At 32.0% G+C, this 21,106-nt stretch overlaps 1 protein-coding gene across 2 annotated transcripts in view; it reads left to right on the top strand.

The window, feature by feature from the left end:
• The window catches only part of EDIL3 (EGF like repeats and discoidin domains 3), a 651,648-nt gene that overhangs the window by 339,968 nt on the left and 290,574 nt on the right, over positions 1–21,106 (top strand). For both annotated transcript variants that reach the window (XM_031967244.1, XM_031967251.1), the window contains one exon: positions 15,552–15,665. In XM_031967244.1, coding sequence (XP_031823104.1) covers positions 15,552–15,665 — 114 coding nt within the window. The remainder of the gene's footprint in view (positions 1–15,551; positions 15,666–21,106) is intronic.

The raw sequence follows: 21,106 nt of genomic DNA, 5'->3' as shown, positions 1-21,106 counted from the left end.
ACAAAAATGGAATCATGTAACTATTAGACACAAAGAGGCCCAATTCAATTGATTTAAATTTAATAGCCATTTACATATAAATGGCTATTAAATATATATATATATAAATCAAGGCCCTGTCCTAGGAATAGAAAGAAAAAAGTGAAAAGACTGTTCAAAGAAGCTTACTGTCTCAGGAGGAGAAACAAGTATACAAAGAAGAAAATATATGTGGTGTTCTTTTTTTATAATATGATCGTTCTCTGTGGGAGCAGGTTTCTTGGGGAGGTTTTCTGGAGGCAGCCTTAGTTTCTGTTCCAAGTAATAATCACTCCAAATGCAGCCAGCTGATAAAATCCAAACGTTTATTTTCTCCTTCCAAGTCTCATCTCTTTCCTTGGGTCTGGTTAGCTTTCTTAGAGGCCTCTCTCCTTCCTTGGTTCCAAGAACTCTTGTTGCTAGTCCTTTGCTTCTAGCTCTGCCTCTAGCTCAACTCCGACTCCTGGCAATCTTCTGAACTGACTGAAGCTCTTTTTATGCTAGCTTAAAGGTTGACTCCTCCTCTGAGAGTGGGATTATGGGAGGTATGAATTCACAAAGTTACAAAGTTAACTTTGTATATCTCCCATACTTGTGAACTCCAATGTGTGAGCTAATGTGTGACCTCTAATGTGTAAATTCTTAAAAGTGCAAACCCAAGCACACAAGCATTGCTTCTATTAGTTCCACTTAGTACCTTGTTTCAAGTTCTGGCCCATAACATCTCTTTGTAGGATCAGAACAATCATACTGAACCATGCTAAATTAGATAATTATTGTCTCTATCACTTCTAATGACTTAACACTTTGTAAGGATTCAAACAAATAATAAAATAGGTAAAAAGTAAATGCAAGTCATTTTTCTTGGGAGAAGGGAGAATCTAGGAAGTGCTAACAACTGAGAGGATCTGAAAATACAAATAAAAAAAGGCTCTTGATCTGAACTACAGTTATGGATATAAGAAGAGAATATGAAGCAGGAGGTAAATTGCTGTATTTGAAAAATGGCAAGTAGGCCACCATAGATGGATTATATAGTACACAAGGGGGATTAATATTAGATCAGTCTAGAAAGCTAGATCGACTCCAGATTGCCAGGTTTTAAATGGTAAACAGAAAATTCTTTATTTTCTCATGGAGTCAGCAGCTTCTTGATCAAGGGGTGACATAGCTAGATAGTCCTTTAGGATTATCAGTTTGGGAACTATATGTTGGAAGGAGGAGAAAAACCTAGTATAGTGAAAACAATTGGAAGGCATATTGGCATGGCAGAAAGATCGCTGTGAAAGAGAAAAAAGAAATAGTGTGAGAAAAACAGAGTGGGAGAAAAAACTGATTCAGGAGTCAAAGAACAAGTTTTCAAATTCAACTTCTAACTCGTGTTGTCTGCATGTCCTTGAACAAATTATTTAATTAATCTATGCTTCATTTTTCCTCATCTCGATGATGAAGGAGCTAGACTTGATGTCCTTTTTTCTCTGCTCATGATAATATGAAGATTTCTCTACTTGTCTTTTAAAGCCTTACATAATCTTGAACCAATCTAGCGTTTTAGATGAACTCATAGTAATTCCCCTAATATTCTAAACTCATGGCCTAATGATTCATAAAAGAATACAATTTGAAGTATTATTGTTGAAGGAGATGATGAGGTCTAAACAAGGGTAGTTACTATAGATGTATGTTCATACACACACACACACACACACACACACATAGAGTGTATATGAGAAGAGGACTGAAGCAAGAAATGTTGTGAAGATTGAATTGGTAAGACTTCTCAGTTCATTGAATAGGGGAAAGGACTGAGATAGAAAACCCAGATGGGCTACTAAATCTCATGAGCAAAGAGAAGGCAGATTAAATTCTTCCTCTGGTCCCACAATCTCTCAAACCTCTTCAAAACAGAAATTATATACCAAAGATAAAGCAACTTCAGGTGTTTCTATGGGTTAGGACACATAAAATTCAAAAGAAGTTAAAAAAATAAAACAGAAACTGATGTTTATTGGTTTTAAACTCACTCAGCACCCCTCACCCACCTTCCTAAAGTACCAACAGGGGATCCTATTAGAAGACTCGAAGACATACAGGTTTACATCAAAACCAACCCTGTACCTTGTTTCCCCTTTTTACTTTCCAGTGCCATAAAGACCAGAGTTCAAAACTGAGGGGCTCAGGTCATTCAGCTAGTTTAGCCATAGTCCTTCAGGAGCAAAATCCTACCTTTCAATGCACAAGCATCAACTCTGCAAAGCTATGAACTCCTGCTGATGGGGAAAGCAGGCTGATATATGTAGTCTCTAATAATAATATTTATAAATATTTAGTAAATCTGATTAAAAAGAAGAAAGCTGGAAATTAAATAAATAAAATAGCAAATAAGTAAGGTGAAACAACAGCAAAACTAGAAGAAATAAAAAGAATAATCAGAACAGATTATTCATAGTTATTTGCTAGCAAAACTAATAACATAAAAGAAATAGATTAATATCAAAAACATAAAATATTCAAACTATCTTAAATAACTCAATGCAAGAAAAAACAATACATCTAGTTGTAAAGGAACTATGAGAAAAAAATATTCCTGGACTTGATGCATTACATGAAGAATTCTATCAAACATTTAAAACATATTTAATTCCTATACTTCACAGATTGTCTTCAAAAGTTGAGGAAGAACTATACCAGAATCTTTTTATCAGACAAATATAATCAAAATACCTAAACCTAGTAAAGTTAAAACAGATAAAGAAAACTATAGTCCAATATCATTAATAAATATTAATTCAAAAAATTTGAATCCTATCTGATTATGCCAATTTATTCAAGAAATTATTCTTTGGAGATGTTAAATTTGAGATACCAATGGAACACCCAGGTTAAATTGTTTAGCAGATCCTTAGATAAAGGAACTACAGTTAAAGAAAGAGACAAAGTCTGTATATATAGATTTGTGGAACATTTTAATAGAGATAAAAATGGAAACTATAGTAGCTAATGAGATTACTGAAGATAAAGTAAAGAGAGATAAGGAGGTAATGGGTAATTATGAGACAGAAACACTACAGGAAAGACAGAGACCAATACCACTTTTAAAGTGACTTTTCTAAAATAAGACCTTGTTTGTCAAGTTGTAAATTATTTTACCTTGTGGAAATAAAACTGATATTAATATAATTCTTCCCCTTTTGTATATTATGCATAAATATATGCACAGGTATACACAGTATATACATATTCATATGTATATATACCCATATAAATATGTATGTATATACATACATATATACATATGTGTGATACATATAGAAATTTCAAGTATGAAAACTCTCTCAACCACCATAGATTGCTAATTATTCTGACATTTGTAGGTCCTAGGCACTATTTTTATTTTTTTTGCTGAGGGAATTGGGGTTAAGTGACTTGCTCAGGGTCACACAGCCAGGAAATGTTAAGTATCTGAGACCAGATTTGAACTCAGGTCCTCCTGACTTCAGGGCTGGTGCTCTATCCACTGCACTACCTAGCTGCCCTGTTAGGCACTATTTTTTAAAAGTCTCTAAATTGCAATCTAAAAATAGTATTAATTTATAATCTAATAGGAAGTTTTATATACACTTAACTAAATACAACAAAAAGAGAAATCAATAATTAATTCTTCTAATTAGTAACTTCTAAAAACTTATAAAATATTATGGTATATTTGAAAAACATTTTCCTATATCTGCCCCAAGAGTTTCTTCCAAGGTGGGTGAGAATTAAATATGGATTCCACAAAATGAAATGAGACTGACTATGAACTTTTAGTTCTTTTCTCAGTATTAACTACTCAGTAATGAAGAGCCCAAATCCCTAAGGTTCTGAATTCTTCCTTGTTAATAAAATTCCTCCAATGGTATGTAAGTTTCTTGAGGGCAAGAACACCTAATTCTTTGTCTGAATCCCTAGGCCCTAGCTAATATTTGTTGATTAGTAGACCCTGAATATACTTGTTTAACTGAATTAAATTAAACTGGAAAAGAATAATAGTGCCACAGATTAAGTGTAGGAAGGGACCTTAGTATCTATCTAGAACAACCACATAGGCTCAAAAGGTCTTTGAAACAGAGATGGAATAGTCCTTAGAGGTTATTTAATTTATCTCACTCATTTGAAAAATGAGGAAACTGAGTCCTAGAGAAGTAAAATGACCTTCTCAAGGTAACACACATAATAAATGACAAGACTAGGATTCAAAACCAGGTCCTCTGAGTCCAAATCCATAATGATTAATGGTCATGCCCAGAATTAGTAATTGTATCCAATTGTCCCTGATGCTATATCTGGCACCTTTTGTGTTTATTAAATTATTATATATTTATTTGGTTCCCTATTATATACAAAACAATGTGCTAGGCTCCATAGGTAGGGTGCCAAATCTATTATAATAATGAGGCTGTAGATACACTAGAAACTTCTTCTTGAGTTGATTTTTTTATATACTAGAGAGAGGCTTCAACAAAAAAAATACATGTCTATTTTTCGACTATGATTAAACTTTCATTTTTTAATCATACATAGATATGCTGGAACCAGCTTTAACCAGCTTTCGAGAGACAATTATTAAGTTTATAGAATTAATTTACATTCCAGAAAGCAACTATTGCTGAAAATTAGAACTTTATTTATTGTCCTGTTGGTTGTCTGGCTTAAGAAAATATTAATAATGCAGATTAAATTTAAGGGTGCATGTGCAGTCTATTTTATTTTTCCTGGAAAGCTCAGTTGTTAAACATTTATCAGGACTTCCTAATTTTGCTTTTATAAAATTTGCTTGAATTCAACAGGAGTTCAATAAAAGGCTCAGGGCATGAAATCACTAAACTTTAAGCTTGTTGACTATACCCTAATTATAATTGTGGCATTTTATGATTTGCAACCTTTTTTAAATTTACTTTTATATCTATTCTCATTTGCGTCAGACAGCATCCCTAATCACATACAGTAGTGTATAAGCATTATATACAGTAGTATATATATATATATAGTATAGCAGTACTATATAGTATATATATATAGTACAGCATCCCTAATCACATACAGTAGTGTGTAACCCATCTTGGACTTTTTGCCTCTATGCTGTAACTGTGCCAGCCTACTGAGAATACAGTTGGATTGTAAGTAGATTACAATGGACTAAATCTAGAGGATGGAAAATGTATTATTCACTAATAACATGGAAGCATCTTGGGAAGTCGTTTCTTTCTGAATGGTCACATTGATAACTCTAAAGTAATTGCTGATCAAGCTGTCAGGGCAATAGTGGGTAAAGATCCTGCTTGCAGAGCTTATGACTATGCTTCTCTTGGGTAATAAGCTGTAAGAGTTTTTATTCTTGACCTGGATAATTTAAATGAACTATTAATGATTATATTATTCCCACAAGATTTAAATGCCAAAGATAGTCATAGGAAAACCAACATTTGATTATTACTTAAAACCATTTGTTCATGTTATTATTAACAAATATTTAAGTGTCCACTGTATTCAAAACCAAAGTGTGGTGGAGGGAAGATACATAAATTCAAAAACACGAACTCAGACATGCATAGATGATTATAATAAATAATCATGCATAAGGGTATAATTCATATGATAGGAACTGCCTGAAATCTGAAGTAGAGAAAGGGCACTATTAATAGAAGAAATTAGGATAGGGGAAGGATTCCTGAAGGAAAAGGCATTTAAGTTGGACTTTAAAGTTAATTCATAAACCAACTTTAATTGAGACATAGGTACAACATAAATTCAACATCCCAGTTGAAGAGATAAAATGAAGAAAAAAAATGAAATCCTTCATGTCTTTACCTAGTTTCAGAATAGAAACTGCCAAAATGTAGAAAGTTGGAAAAATTCAAAGGTAGACTTTTAAAAAGGAATAATTCACATGGGAATTCAATATCAGAAACATCAAGTGATTTAAAAAGCACCTTTGTGGCTAATTTTTAAGTTTCTGTAGAGAAAAATATCTATAAAAAATGGGGAGACCAAGTGAGAAAAAGGAAATTCACAAAGTATGACTTTATAGAGACAAAGAAGACTTTGAAAATCACTTGGAATACATGAAAGGGAAGAAACCAACTAGAGAACTAGACCTTGAAGATTTGAAGGCCAAGTATGTCTTAGACATGGAAATATGCAGTTCATCAGATTAGTTTAATGTGATGAATATTGGTCTTCAGCTTTGATGGATATTGGAAAGAATCTCACTTGCAAATTATCTCCTGCAATGTACAGGAGAGAGATACAAGATTAAATATTGTTTATTTGTAACTTAGACATTTTGTGTAAACAGTGCACATTGTGATTAACTTCTCTGCTCCCCAGTTTCCTTTTCTTTTAAAATAAAGATGTTGGATTCCATTATCTGCAAAATTCCATCTCAAAATGCAATTTCCTTTCATTCTACCAAATAATTAATAGGATGCTTTCATTAGATTAGAAAAGATAAATATAGTCTTATTTCCCTAGGATCATATGGCACTACCTGAGAAGTTTTAAAAGTATTGTAGAATAAAATTGAGAAATATTTGAAAAAAATAAATAACTGTGTGGAACCAGTGGGAAGGATTCATTAAATAGAGAAGATGGGCAAGTAGAGGGATAATGTGAATATCTAGAAGGGTGATTATGAACTAAATCAGAACCCCTACAGAACATAAACCAAATGATTGTAACTTATGGTAGAACTTAAAAAAGGACAAATGAGAGATTCATACAAAGTGCTATGATGAAATCAAGAAAGAAATGATCATCCTCAGGAATTGGGATTGAGATAATAGTAATTTATAGATGCAAAATACTTTAGAATTTACAAAGTCCATTCAACATAATGACTATGTGAGGTAGATGGTGAAAATATTATCATTTCTATTTTATAGCTTGGAATTATAGAAACAATTGTATAGTATCCACTATGTGCCAGAAACTTGTGTACTTTGTCCAAATATTATCTATCTGATCCTTACAATAACCCTGTCAAGTAAGAACTATAATAATTCCCCTTTTATAATTAACTGAGGTACCCTAATTGATAAATGATTAAAAGATATGAACAGAAAATTTTCAGATGACAAAATTAAAGCCATCTATAGTCATATGAAAAATGTTCTTAAATCACTATTGATTAGAGAAACGCAAATTAAAACAACTCTGAAGTACCATCTCACACCTCTCATATTGGTTAAGATGACAGGAAAAGATAATTGTAATATTCTAGTGAGCTTTCTGGAGGTCTCTGGACCAGCCTTGCTTACAGCAGAATAATCACCACAAGAATAGTCAAGGATAAATTCCAAAGTCTTCATTGTCTCCTTCAGTCTCTCAATCTGTAACAGTAGTCTCAGCCAATCAGCCAGTCAGCAGTTGCATATTCAATGTAATGTCCTGCTTTCTAGAGCTACCACATTGGGGTGACAAAATGTACTGTTGTTTTCTAGAGCCCCCACACCAGGGGGGATTAAAATATAATGTCCAGACTAGCTCTCTGGAGGATCTTGGGACCAGCCTGAGTCCTTGGTCTTAGTGGAAAAATCAGGAAAGCCATCATGAGGCTGGTCAAGTCTTCTCTTTGGTGGCTGAGTTTGTCCCCAGTTTATATACTCTATTATAATTAAATCAATTCATCACACTGAGTATAATCCAATCATTATATCACTAGGGAACCATTATTTGTTGTATGATTAAATCAATCATACTGAACTAGAGAACTATTAATCATCATAGATAACCATTGTCTTATCAATTCCACTGAGTTAACACCTTATTGTAAGAATCCTTGCCTCAAGTATATTTCTCTAGAGTTCTGGCCCATTACAGATAATGAAAAATGTTGGAGGGAATGTGGAAAAGCTGAGACACTAATGCATTGTTCATGGAAGTATGAAATGATCCAACCTTTCTGGAGAGTAATTTAGAACTATACCCAAAGAACTATAAAACTGTATATACCGCTTGATCCAGCAATTTCATTACTGTATCTGTATTCCAATAAAATCATAATGGAGGACTACATGTGCAAATATGTTTGTAGCAGCTCTTTTTAATTTTTTAAAATTTTTTGGCAGCTCTTTTTGTGGTAACAAAGAATTAGAAAATAAGTAGATACCCATCAATTGGGGAATGGCTGAATAAGTTATGATTATATGAAGATAATGGAATATTATCATTCTAAAAATTATGAACAAGCAGATTTTTTAGAAAGATCTGGAAAGGTTTACATGAATTGATGCTAAGCAAAACAAGCAAAACCTGGAATACATTGTACACATTAACAGCAAGAATGTGTGATGATCAAGTATGAAAGACTTGGTTCTTCTCAGTACTTCAATGATCCAAGGAAATCCCAATAAACTTTGTATAGAAAATGCCATCTGCATCCAGAAAAATAACTATGGAGATTTAATGTAAATCAATGCATTCTCTGTTCATACCTTTTCTCTGTTTTTTTTTTTTCCTCTTGTGGTTTATCCTTTTGTTCAGATTTTTCTCTCCCATTATGATTCATAAAGAAGTATGTATTTTAAAAAGTTAATATACATATAAACAGAAAAAATAAAGCACTTAATTTTTTTTACATGACCAAACCGTTATTTTGCTGTACAAAAAGAATCAGACTCTGAAATATTGTACAATTAGCTTGTGAAGGAAATAAAAAATGCAGGTGGGCATAAATATAGGGATTGGGAATTCAATGTAATGGTTTTTAGTCATCACCCAGAGTTCTTTCTGGGCGTAGCTGGTTCAGTTCATTACTGCTCCATTGGAAATGATTTGGTTGATCTCCTTGCTGAGGATGGCCAGGACCATCAGAACTGGTCATCATATAGTATTGTTGTTGAAGTATATAATGATCTTCTGGTCCTGCTCATTTCACTCAGCATCAGTTCGTGTAAGTGTCTCCAGGCCTTTCTGAAATCATCCTGTTGGTCATTTCTTACTAGAACAATAAATTCCATAATATTCATATACCACAATTTATTCAGCCATTCTCCAACTGATGGGCATCCATTCAGTTTCCAGTTTCTAGCCACTATAAAGAGGGCTGCCACAAACATTCGAAAGCACTTAATTTTTTTAAAAAAATTGAAACTAAGGTTAAAAAAAAGATTTAATGACTTATTCTGTGTCACAAATCTAGTAAGTTTTTGAGATTTAAACCCAGGCCTTCCTGTTTCTAGGTCAGTATTCTGTTTGTCATGGAACTAGTTATCTTTAGATGATGAAACTGAGTCTTTGAGAATTGAAGTGATAGGACCATAGTTGTACAAATATAACTTAATGTGATGTGATTCAAATCTTTGTCTTCTGAATCCAGTCCCAGCACTATTTTCACTACATCACACTGCATTTTATCCAATAAGTGATAGGAATAGGGGATTACAAGGGGTAAAGATAAGGGTGGTGGGGAAGGACTGTAATGTTAAATTGAAAAATGCAACATAGTTCAAACAAAGGCATAATAATGGAGAATTATTACAGAGGATTACTGTGACTATTGCAAAGTAGTTGAGTTATAGAGTACATAAAGTATGGTAGTTATATGAAAGAAAGTTTATACTTTATTCAGTAGGCAGTGAAAAATTCTTGGGAAAGAGATGATGAAATCAGAGCAGTACTTTAGAAATATTATTTTGGCAGTTTTATGAATGAGAGAGGGCAAGACTACAGGAAACAAAAGGTCATTCAAGAGACTAATCTAGTAGTACAGTATGACAGTGATGAGTGTGTTAACTGAGCTACAGAGGCAATGAAAAATTGGGGATATAAGAGCCAATCATGGCAGTGGAATTAACAGGACATGTCAATGGTCAGGGAAGAGGCAAGGATCCTAGGATGAATAAACCATAACATGATCCAAATCTTTCTACGAATCTTTCTAATTTGCATATCTTTATCCAACTCTGCCTTTTTGCAGAGGTACCATGTGTAGAAATGTTTAACTGATGTACCCAATTCAAAATAATTTCAAGTTTTGGACAGCAATGTATACATGCAAGCATGGTTCAAATATTGAAAAAAATGGTATAGTTTTTAATATATCTACCACAAACATAAAACTATAAAATTATGATAATTCTTTGAAGTTAAATAGACAGTGAGCTACTGAAAAGCGTAAAGGTAGGTAAAGATATTTTAAAAAAAGAATAACATCTGAGTTGAGAATGGCAGTAAACTTTCCTCACCTTGGCAAGCCAGATTCTAGTTTATCCACTGATAAAGGTGATAATTGCTTGTCTTTAGAATCTAATGCCCTTAATTATAAGTTGCTTTGATGTTGATAGTAGCTCTGGTCGGCTGAATAAATAACTATAAGGTTTAAAGGTTGATTTATATCAGATTAGAGTTGCTTCAAATGTTCTTTTAATAGTGTTTATTGTGAAAAGATTTGAAAGATCTAATGAAGGAAAGAACAAAAGTCCCTGCAAATCATTAATACTCCATAAAATGTCCCTTGATTGTGATCTCATTGCTGAATTGTGAAAGCTTCTTTGTGCTGTAAATACTGAAAAAAAGCAAAAAATGACTTTGCTTTTGTTACGATAAATTTCATCTTAGATCTGGAACAATACATCGTTCTTTCTATCTAAAAATCTCAATGCATTTGATACATCTTTGACTCAATTTTCCTCATGTCTGGCTGTCTAATTCTGTGTGACTATAGAGGAAATTGTAAATTTGTCAGACTGGGCATATTAAACAACAGGATAGGATACAATTATTGTTTTACAGATGGGAATAAAAGGGAGGTTAAGTGGCTGATTCATGGCCACGCTAATGGAATAGAATTAACTGCATACCATATTTGCTGGTGTATTTTCCTATGATATATTATAGTCATTTTAAAGAGGGAAATAAATAAATGCTATCTCCACTTATTATTGCCTACTTCCTTCCTATCTTTCTCTCCTCCTTTTTGATTTAAAATATCTGTGATGGCTGCCAGCAGAAGTTCATCTGGGTCCTAAAGAACTCTAATTGGTTTCATATCTAAAAGCAGAGCTTTTGCTTACAGGTTATTATGAATAAAATGAAACATTCTTTGTAATTTTAAAGTGGAATAGGAGCTAAATTACAGAAGCAGAAAATTGTTTACTATTGATTTGGAAGAGGCAAAGGAGTTCTTTTTCAGTCCAATATTTACCCTTCTTCTTTCTTTCTTTCTATTCACTATCTAAACCTCCAACTTGAAACTTGAAAGGAAAAGAAATATTTCATTAATTTTGAAACCAGTTTGTTCTGTCACAAATCTCATTAGGTTATAGAATGATAACTGGCCTTTGCGTAACTGTCTAATATTTACTAAGTGTTTTATACAATTTAATCATCCTTATAACATCCCTTTGCAGAACATGCTGTTATGATATTCCATTTTACAGAAGAGAAAACTGAGACACAGAGAAGATAAATGATTTTTTTAGAGTTATACAGCTAGTAAGTTTCTGCAGCAAAATTCAAATTCAGATTTCCTTCACTCTATATTCCAGTACATTATCCATTGTGCCTCCTCGCTTCCTCTTCTGTACTTTACACTTCCCACTATTCCTGTTTCTCATTGTTCCTTCAGAATACTATTCACTTTTGTATGTTCAATACTTTACTCATGAACCCTTTTTGCCTGGAAGTACCCTCCTTTTTCCCCCACCAATACAAATTCTATTATTTTTTTAAGGATCAATACTTGTCTTATGTCTTTCTAAATTAAATTGTAATCCTATAGAGACTGGGCTGCATTTTATGCCTATTTGCACCTCAGACTCTTATCATAGTAGTTAATTCACAGGTCCTCAAACATTTGTTGATGATAATGATGTATCCTGGAGCCTATTGACTTTTTAAATTTTTTTTATTATAGCTTTTTATTTACAAGCATGGGTAATTTTACACATTGCAATTGCCAAACGTTTTGTTCCAATTTTTCCCCTTCTTCCCCCCATCCCCTTTCTTCAGATGGCAGGTTGATGAATACATGTTAAATATGTTAAAGTATAAATTAAATACAATATATGTATACATGTCCAAACAATTATTCTGCTGTACAAAAAGAATCGGACTTTGAAATAGTATACTATTAGCCTGTGAAGGAAATCAAAAATGCAGGCTGACAAAAATATAGGGATTGGGAATTCTATGTAATGGTTCACAGTCATCTCCCACAGTACTTTTGCTGGGTGTAGCTGGTTCAATTCACTACTGCTCTATTGGAACTGATTTGGTTCATCTCATTGCTGGAGATGGCCACATCCATCAGAATTGATCATCATAGAGTACTGTTGTTGAAGTATATAATGATCTCCTGGTCCTGCTCATTTCACTCAGCATCAGTTCATGTAAGTCTCTCCAGAACCTATTGACTTTTGAAAAAAATATATCTTTATATCGGACTTTAAACATCTATTTAAGGAAGTAAGGATGTTTATCTTGTAGAAAAGAAAGTTTAGAAACACAAAATCCTTCAAATACTCAAATTTAGCTCATGAGAAGCATTGTTGGACTTGTGAAGAAACTAAGGAAGAAGAAAAGTAATTTGCTTATGGATCATCTAGCTAATAAAGGTCCAAAACAGCAATGCAATTTGCTGTTATATATATATATTTAGAGAGAGAGAGAGAGACAGACAGACAGACAGACATGCGGGGGCAAAGTATGGAATTAAACTCAAATTCTAAAGTCTAATGAACAAAATGAACTAAGAATTATAAATAGGGCCAATGAGGGAAAAATGAGGGATGTGTTGTTTTGGTGTTGCTGTCAATGACTAGAGGAGATAAAATGAAAAAAGGAAATGATACAGACACATTAAATGTAGCTTATTTGCTCATTTGCAAAGCCCTTTGGAAAATTAGATCCTGTATCATCTAAATTTTTGGTCTTCATTTTAATTAATATTTGTGATAGAATAGTTTGAAAAGTCATGTCAATGAGTTTGTGATTGAGTTAAGCACTGAGAAAGGCAGAGTGTCCCTCATCTCAAAAAGCTCATAATCTAATGAGAAAGAAAATATGCTTACAATCATGAACAAACAAGATTTACACAGGACATAGAGAAGAGCAGAAGGAATTCACTAGGATGAAGAAGAGCTGGGAAATGCATATAACACTTCTTGATATTAACTTGATAAAATGAGAAACCTGGAATATAAGCATGTCTACTTATTTTCTGTGTGCCTACTAGCTGCTTGTTCCTGTAGAAGAAAAAGAAGAAAGAAAAGTAGGAGATGAAGACAAAGAAGAGAAGATAATGAAGATAAACAATAAGAGAAGAAGATGAGGAAAAGAAGAAAATGAAGATGATAAAACTGAAGATGACAAAGAATATGATAACATGATATAACAAATGGCATATCAGAGTAGCTCTAGAATGTTAGGGTGTGTGTATGTGTATGTTCATTTTAATATTATCGTTTTAATATTAATATAATTTAATCTTATTACCTAAGTCTTTTGTAGACATTATCAATCTCTCATTTTATTCCATAACATTTCATGAAACCTAGCTAGCAGAAGTAACATTCTTTTAGATTAAATCATGTAATCATCTCACCTACACCCCAAAAGTTGAAACTATAAGGTACATATTAGTCTTAAACATATAAGAAATACCAGGGCAAATTTGATTGAAAAGTATCTAATCAGAAGAGAGAGGATGGGGGTGAAAGAGGAGAGAGAGAGAGAGAGAGAGAGAGAGAGAGAGAGAAAGAGAGGGAGAGAGAGAGACAGAGAGAGAGAGAGAGAGAGAGAGAGAGAGAAAGAGAAAGAGAGAGAGAAGCGAAGTACAAAATTAAATCATCTTCTTTCTCCTTACTCAGATTTCAAAAGTGAGATTTTTTTTTAAGATATAGATATTAGGTCAGTGGAGGAAATTTCTACATATTGAATTCATTTGTGAACTAACACTTTTTAAAAAGAACATACAAAAATCTATGTTCGAATCTATTTGTCTTTCATCTAATCTATGTTTATCTCAGTATATATAGATATAGATGTATAATTTTGAATTATGAAGCCAACATTAATAGTATTTTGTTGCTTATTTGGCTCTGCTACCACAATCTTCCTGTGCCATTAACTTATAGTTTTCACTACTTTCTTCAAATGTTTTAGGTATCATATCAATAAATATTTGAGGATACTGTTCTTGTTTTGTTCAGTGAAAGATATTTTTCTTTTTTGGTTCAGTCATTTTCGTTGTATCTGACTCTTATTTACTCCATTTGAGGGTTTCTTGGAAAATATCCTCCAATAGTTTGTCATTTCCATTTTACAAATGAGAAAATTAAGGCAAGAGGGTTAAGTGACTTGTCCAGGATTACCCAGATAATGTCTGAGGCCAAATTTTAACTCAGGAAAATGAATCTTCCTGACTAGAGGCCTAGAAATCTATTCAATATGTTACCTAGATGCTCTTTAAAATATTATATATATATATATATATATGTATATATATACATATATATGTAGTCTAAATTTCATTAAAAATATTATTTTTTATTTTTGTATAAGAAAGAGTAAGATTTTCCAAACAAATGTCTCCTAAACTTTAAAAGAGAAATCTACAAGGATGGACAGAAGCAGCTACACCCAAAGAAAGAACACTGGGAAATGAATGTAAACTGCTTGCATTTTTGTTTTTCTTCCCGGGGTATTTCTACCTTCTGAATCCAATTCTCCCTGTGCAACAAGAGAACTGTTCGGTTCTGCACACATATATTGTATCTAGGATATACTGTAACCTATTTAACATGTATAGGACTGCTTGCCATCTGGGGGAGGAGGTGGAGGGAGGGAGGAGAAAAATCGGAGCAGAAGTGAGTGCAAGGGATAATGTAAAAAATTACTCTGGCATGGGTTCTGTCAATAAAAAGTTATTAAATATAAAAAAGAAAAATCTATTTTCTTTATACATTTATTATGATTAGGAAATAACTAGTTTTAATTTTTGCCTTGGATTTGCTTCTCAGCTCATTCATCAAAGGGAAACTATTAAGAAACAAACAAGTCTTTCAGAATATTAAAGAATTAAGATGAAATGATACAATCTTGGTTGGCAGCTAATGCTGCAGGGTAGGTTTCTAGATGTTGGAAGTAACATTAATTTTATCTCCTGATTAGGGTTAATTTGCTCTATTTAATTTTATGAGAACATTAAACATTTCCAAATATTCATGAGTTTTTTTGGGAATCCAATCACTTCCTGTGTGACTCTGTCTTTCCTATCTAATATTTGATTCCATTTGGCTTCAAAACAAATTGATTGACAATATCATATTTATTTGATTATGTTTTTCTTTCTTTTTGTTCATTAAAGGAAATACATAGCATGGCAAATATTTAGATTACTAACAATGACATGGCTATTTGGTTAATGTGTAATTTATAGTCCTTAAAAGAGGCATTTTTTTCAGTAATCCAATTTTTTCCCATTGAACATTCAATTCTTCTCTCTCTCTTTCTCTCTTTCTCTCTTTCTCTTGCTCTCTCTTCTCTCTCAGATATAAATGAATGTGAATCAGAACCCTGCAAGAATGGTGGGATCTGTACTGATCTTGTTGCCAACTATTCCTGTGAGTGTCCTGGTGAATTTATGGGAAGAAACTGCCAGTACAGTAAGTATCACAAATATAGTTTTCTAGTTAGGTCTACTCCATGCATTAGAGAAACTGTTCTAATTGCTAGTTAAACTGCTGACAGATAACAAAAGAAAAAAAAACAAAACAACAATGAAGATTTGCTTCTAGGGAGTGTTCACATTACTAACATAACATGATTTTTTCAGCTATTGAACTCATTGTTTTCTTTATTTCTCACTATCCCTTTTACCCTCCCTTTTTCCCATTTGAAAACATAAAAAGAAAGAAAAATCATAGAAGCATTTCTTTTAAAAAAATTATAACCCAATATATATGACACTTAAGAATTAGCATAAAGGGACAAAAGAGTAGAATGAACATTGATGCTGCTATTCAAAAGACTCTACTATTTAAATTTTGCCTCTGCCTCTTACTACTAGTGAAAACTTCACTAACTTATTTATTTAATCTCTGTGGGCCTCAGTTTCCTAATTCATAAAATGGGGAGATATATCTAGATTACAGTTTCTTAAAATTTGGGTCACAATCCCACATTGGATCTTCTAACTGAATTGTGAGTGGTGAAATTATGATGTTATCAGTAAATGTTTGATTTATATATGTATTTTATACAACTATCATGTGTTGGATCATATAAAAATTTCTCAGGCAAAAAGGAATCACAAGTTGGAAAAGTTTTATATGTTTTTTAAATTATAGCTTTTTATTTACAAGATATATGCATGGATAATTTTTCAGCATTGACACTTGCAAAACCTTTTGTTCCAATTTTTCCCCTTCTTCTCCCCATCCCCTCTACCAGATACCAGATAGACAAATATAGGTTAAATATGTTAATATATATGTTAAATACAATATATGTATACATGTCCATACTGTTACTTTGCTGCACAAGAAGAAACAGACTTTGAAATAGTGTACAATTAAAAAAAAAAAAAAAAAAAAAGAAATAGTGTACAATTAACCTGTGAATGAAATCAAAAATGTAGGTGGACAAAAATAGAGGGATTGGGAATTCTATGTAGTGGTTCACACTCATTTCCCAGACTGGGTGTAGATGGTTAAATTCATTACTGCTCTATTGGAACTGATTTGTTTCATCTCATGGTAGAAGAGGGCCATGTCCATCAGAATAGATAATCTGTGCCTGTCTCTCTATATTCCTGTCACTGTCTCTCTCTGCCTCTGTCTCTTTCTGTCTCTCTATATATCTCTCTATCCCCTTCTTTTCTCCCCATCCCTTTCTTTTCTCTTCATCTCTCTCTCATTATTGTGGAAGTAGTGTAAACTGAAGTAAATAGAAGGCCAGAGCCAAGAGAGTTATATAAAAAAAGAGAAAGAAACATATCAGGTACAGTGATAGAAGAGTAGGAAAGGAGGAAAGATAAAAGAAATAGAAAGCCATGAAAAAGAATAAAGAATTCAAAGTGAGCAGGTTTGAAGTCTTTTGAATTATGTCTGTACAAGAACACATGCTGTTAGATCATACAAACACTATATAAAGATTAAGGGAACACACACATATATTTATAATATACATATTTATATACATACAAATATATTTATATATACACATATATACATACATATATATGACATATTCACATAATTTATTTTTAATGCTGTTTTATTTTTCTTAACCTCATGTAAAAATAATATTCAACATTCATTTTTAACATTCAGTTCCACATTCTCTCCCTCCTTCCCTTCTAGGCTAGCAATTTGATATAGATTATATATGTGTTGTCATGCAAGACAAATTTTCATATTAGTCATGTTGTAAAAGAAAACATAAAAAAAAATAGAAACCCAAGAAAATAAGATTTTAAAAAGTATTTTTCAATTTGTATTTAGATTTAATCAGTTCTCTCTCTGGGAATAGACACCATTTTTCTTCCTAAGTCCATCATGGTTGATTAGAGAAATAAAAATTAAAACAACACTGAGATACCACCTCACACTTACCATTTTGGCTATGATGACAGGAAAGATCCTGTTGTAGGGCATGTGGGGAAAACTGGAAGAATAATAATGCATTGTTAGTGGACTCATGAACTGATTAAACCATTCTGAAGAGCAATTAGGAATTATGCCCAAAGGGCTATAAAACTGTGCATATCCTGTGATACAGCAATATCACTATTAGGTCTGTATCTCAAGGAGATCATAAAAGAGGAGAAAAGACTGATGTGCATAAATGTGTATAGGAGGTCTTTTTTTGTAATAGCAAAGAACTAGAAATTGAGTGGATACACATTAATTGAGGAAGGCCTGAATGAGTTAGGGTATATGAATGTAATGGAATATTATTATTGTATAAGAAATGATGGGAAGTATGATTTCAGAAAAATCTAGAAAGACTTACATGAACTAATGCTGAGTGAAGTGAGCAGAACCAAGAAGACATTGTGCCATAGTAACAACAAGATTATGTGATGATAAACTATGATAGATTTAACTCTTCTCAGCAATACAGTGATCCAAGAAAATTTCAGTAGACCTGACATGGAAAATGCCATCTGCAACCAGAGAGAGAATTATGTAGACTATAGATCGAAGCATACTATTATTACTTTAGCATACCTTCATTTAACACATGCATGCACTTAGACTGTCAATACAATGCAAGCAGTCTTTCGTGAGCACATTCAAATTGCTATCAATCAAATTTTGTTTTGTTTTGTTTTTTAACTATTTAATCACATTTCTATACAGAAGCAGCATTTGATAAAAAGAATGCAAATAAGTTCAAACTAGTTCTTGATACTTGTTGACAGATGTGGAATTGAGCTCATAACTATGTCCACATTTTTCTTTCATTGTTAAAAAAAAAAAAAAGTCTAATGCAGTATGTTTCATTCAAAAGTTCCCTGTACAGAGGGAATTGAGAAGCATACTATTTTCATCTATTTTTTTGTTTGCTTTTTTTCTCTCTCATAGCTTTCCCCTTTGTTTGGATTTTTATTTCACAAGATGACTAATATGGAAATATGTTTAAAATATTATACATGTATAAACTATAACATTGCTTGCTGTTGTGGGAAGGAGAGAGGAAAGAACGAAAAAAAATGAACTCAAAATTTTATATAAATGAATGTTATAATCTATTTAAATGCAATTGGAATAATAAAATACTATTGATTTTTTAAGTCTTTTAGCGTTATCTTAGATTATTGCATTACAGAGAATAACTTTTTTTTCCCTTTTGTATGGATTTTTTCTTAAAATAAAGATAAAGGAGAGAATAACGTTCTATAGCATTGTATGTTTAAACCTGGAAGGAACTTCAGATGTCATACATATCTTGTGATTATATTATAGTTAAAGATTTTAAAGATAAGAATATCAAAGCCTAGGGGGTTTATGTTTTAGCCACTATTACTTAACGAAGATAAACCTAGAATATGGGTTCAGTTCTTCCTTTCAAATTCCAACATTCTTTTCATTATATCATTCTGACAAATTTATCCATATCTTTACAAATGCAACTACTATTAAAAACAGATAAGAAAACAAATTTTTAAGTGCCTCTTTAGTATTTTGATGACCAGTGATATATCTTTAGATTCTAAAGGGTTAAAAATTCATCAATGGCTATAAAATCGGAGAAACAAATAAAAGTCCTGGTTTTGTTCATAGGTTATCTGTTATCAAGTTACTTATTTCAAAAGTCATGTTTTTGTTTATTTATCCTAAAAATTGGTAGACTATCTATCCATATCAAATTATGCAACACATTATATCCTTTGGCCATTATCATGATTAGAAATGTTAGTATGACAAGGATTTGTGTTATTATTTGTTATTTTATATGTTGTCCTTTCCAGTTCACCTTCAATGATAGATGTTTGTGTTCTTTACTCTGTCTACATTTCTAACTTTGCTATTTTTTCTTGCAATTTTGTCTTCGCATATTTAATAATACTCTCATTCTAACTTACCCTATATTTATTTTTTTATTATAGCTTTTTATTTACAAGTTATATGCATGGGTAATTTTACAGTATTGACAATTGCCAAACCTTTTGTCCCAATTTTTCCCCTCCTTCCCTTTCCCTCTTTCCCAGATGGCAGGTTGACCAATACATTTTAAATATGTTAAAGTATAAATTAAGTACAAAATAAGTATACGTGTCCAAAAAGTTATTTTGCTGTACAAAAAGAATCGGACTTTGAAATAGTATACAATTAGCCTGTGAAGGAAATAAAAAATGCAGGCAGACAAAAATAGAGGGATTGGGAATTCTATGTAGTGGTTCATAGTTATCTCCCAGATTTCTTTCACTGCTTACTCTATATTTATAAGAGAAATTAAGTTAATTTCCATTTTCAAAAAAATTTAGGAATTATACTGCCTTCAAATTTGCCTGTTGGCTTCAATTTATTAAATCTATTCATTAGTTTCTGATTAGATTCATTAGTTCAAATTACAGATAACTCCTTTATACTTAAACAAACTAAATAATCTTATCATATGCCTTTCAATAATAATGATGTGGACCCTTACTCTAATTCATTCATTTCAACAGTGCACATTGTAAAGAACCCTGCTGTTGTTTGGAATGTTCATAAGGCTTTCTAATTATGCCATTATAATTAATTATATGAAAATAATAGTTATTACAAAACCCAATCACCTAATCAAACATTTATCAGTAATAATTAAATTAGGTTAAGGATAAATTTTGTAACTTCATTGATTGCCTGAAATTTATGTAAAATATTTTGATTATTGTTTACTAAAATATATTTAGAAGTTTGTTAATTAAATTAAGAATTAATGACAAAATGCTTGACATACATATCCTCTTCTGTTGATAAAATGCTAGGAAGTCCAGGTTTAATTTCATTACTTTGAACCTTTATTCTAATAAGTTTTGTTATTTTAGTTGAAATGCTTGCATGATGAAGCCAAATCAGTCTTCTAATTTGGGTTCTTTTTTAGAGTCTCTTGGTACTGTTAAATGACATAAGCCCAAATATTCAATAAGGCATCTTCATAAAGACCATGAAAGGAAAAAAAAATGATGATTAACTAGAATGAGCAAGTCTATCCTCACTGGAATACAAGGCTTCTTGCCATATATTTTTAAGAAACCATGATGTGATAAAGAAAACTCATAGCTATAGAAATTGATAGATCTTTAGTTCATTAATAGAAAAGAATGTATCACTGCTTTCATATATTGATATATGTGTCCCATAATACCTATGTTCTAGAAACCTGCATTTTCCTCCTGCATGTTTAAATATGACATGATTAAATTTCCAGGAATAAAACTAAGATCATTCTTGTTCCTAATATTGTTTTTGGAAATGAAGATGGTTCATCATATCTAATGGAAAGTACATGGATTATTGAAATTACACTGGCAAAGAATGGAACTTTTGCAGTGTAGTAGGGTTTTATTAATGACTAAGAGAAAATTCTCTAATTAAAAGCAAAGTAGGTTTAA

Source organism: Sarcophilus harrisii, chromosome 1 (assembly GCF_902635505.1).
Source record: "Sarcophilus harrisii chromosome 1, mSarHar1.11, whole genome shotgun sequence".
NCBI classification, from domain to species: Eukaryota; Metazoa; Chordata; class Mammalia; order Dasyuromorphia; family Dasyuridae; genus Sarcophilus; species Sarcophilus harrisii.
Note: the sequence above shows the minus strand (reverse complement) of the source record. Positions and strands in the feature narration are given on the sequence as shown.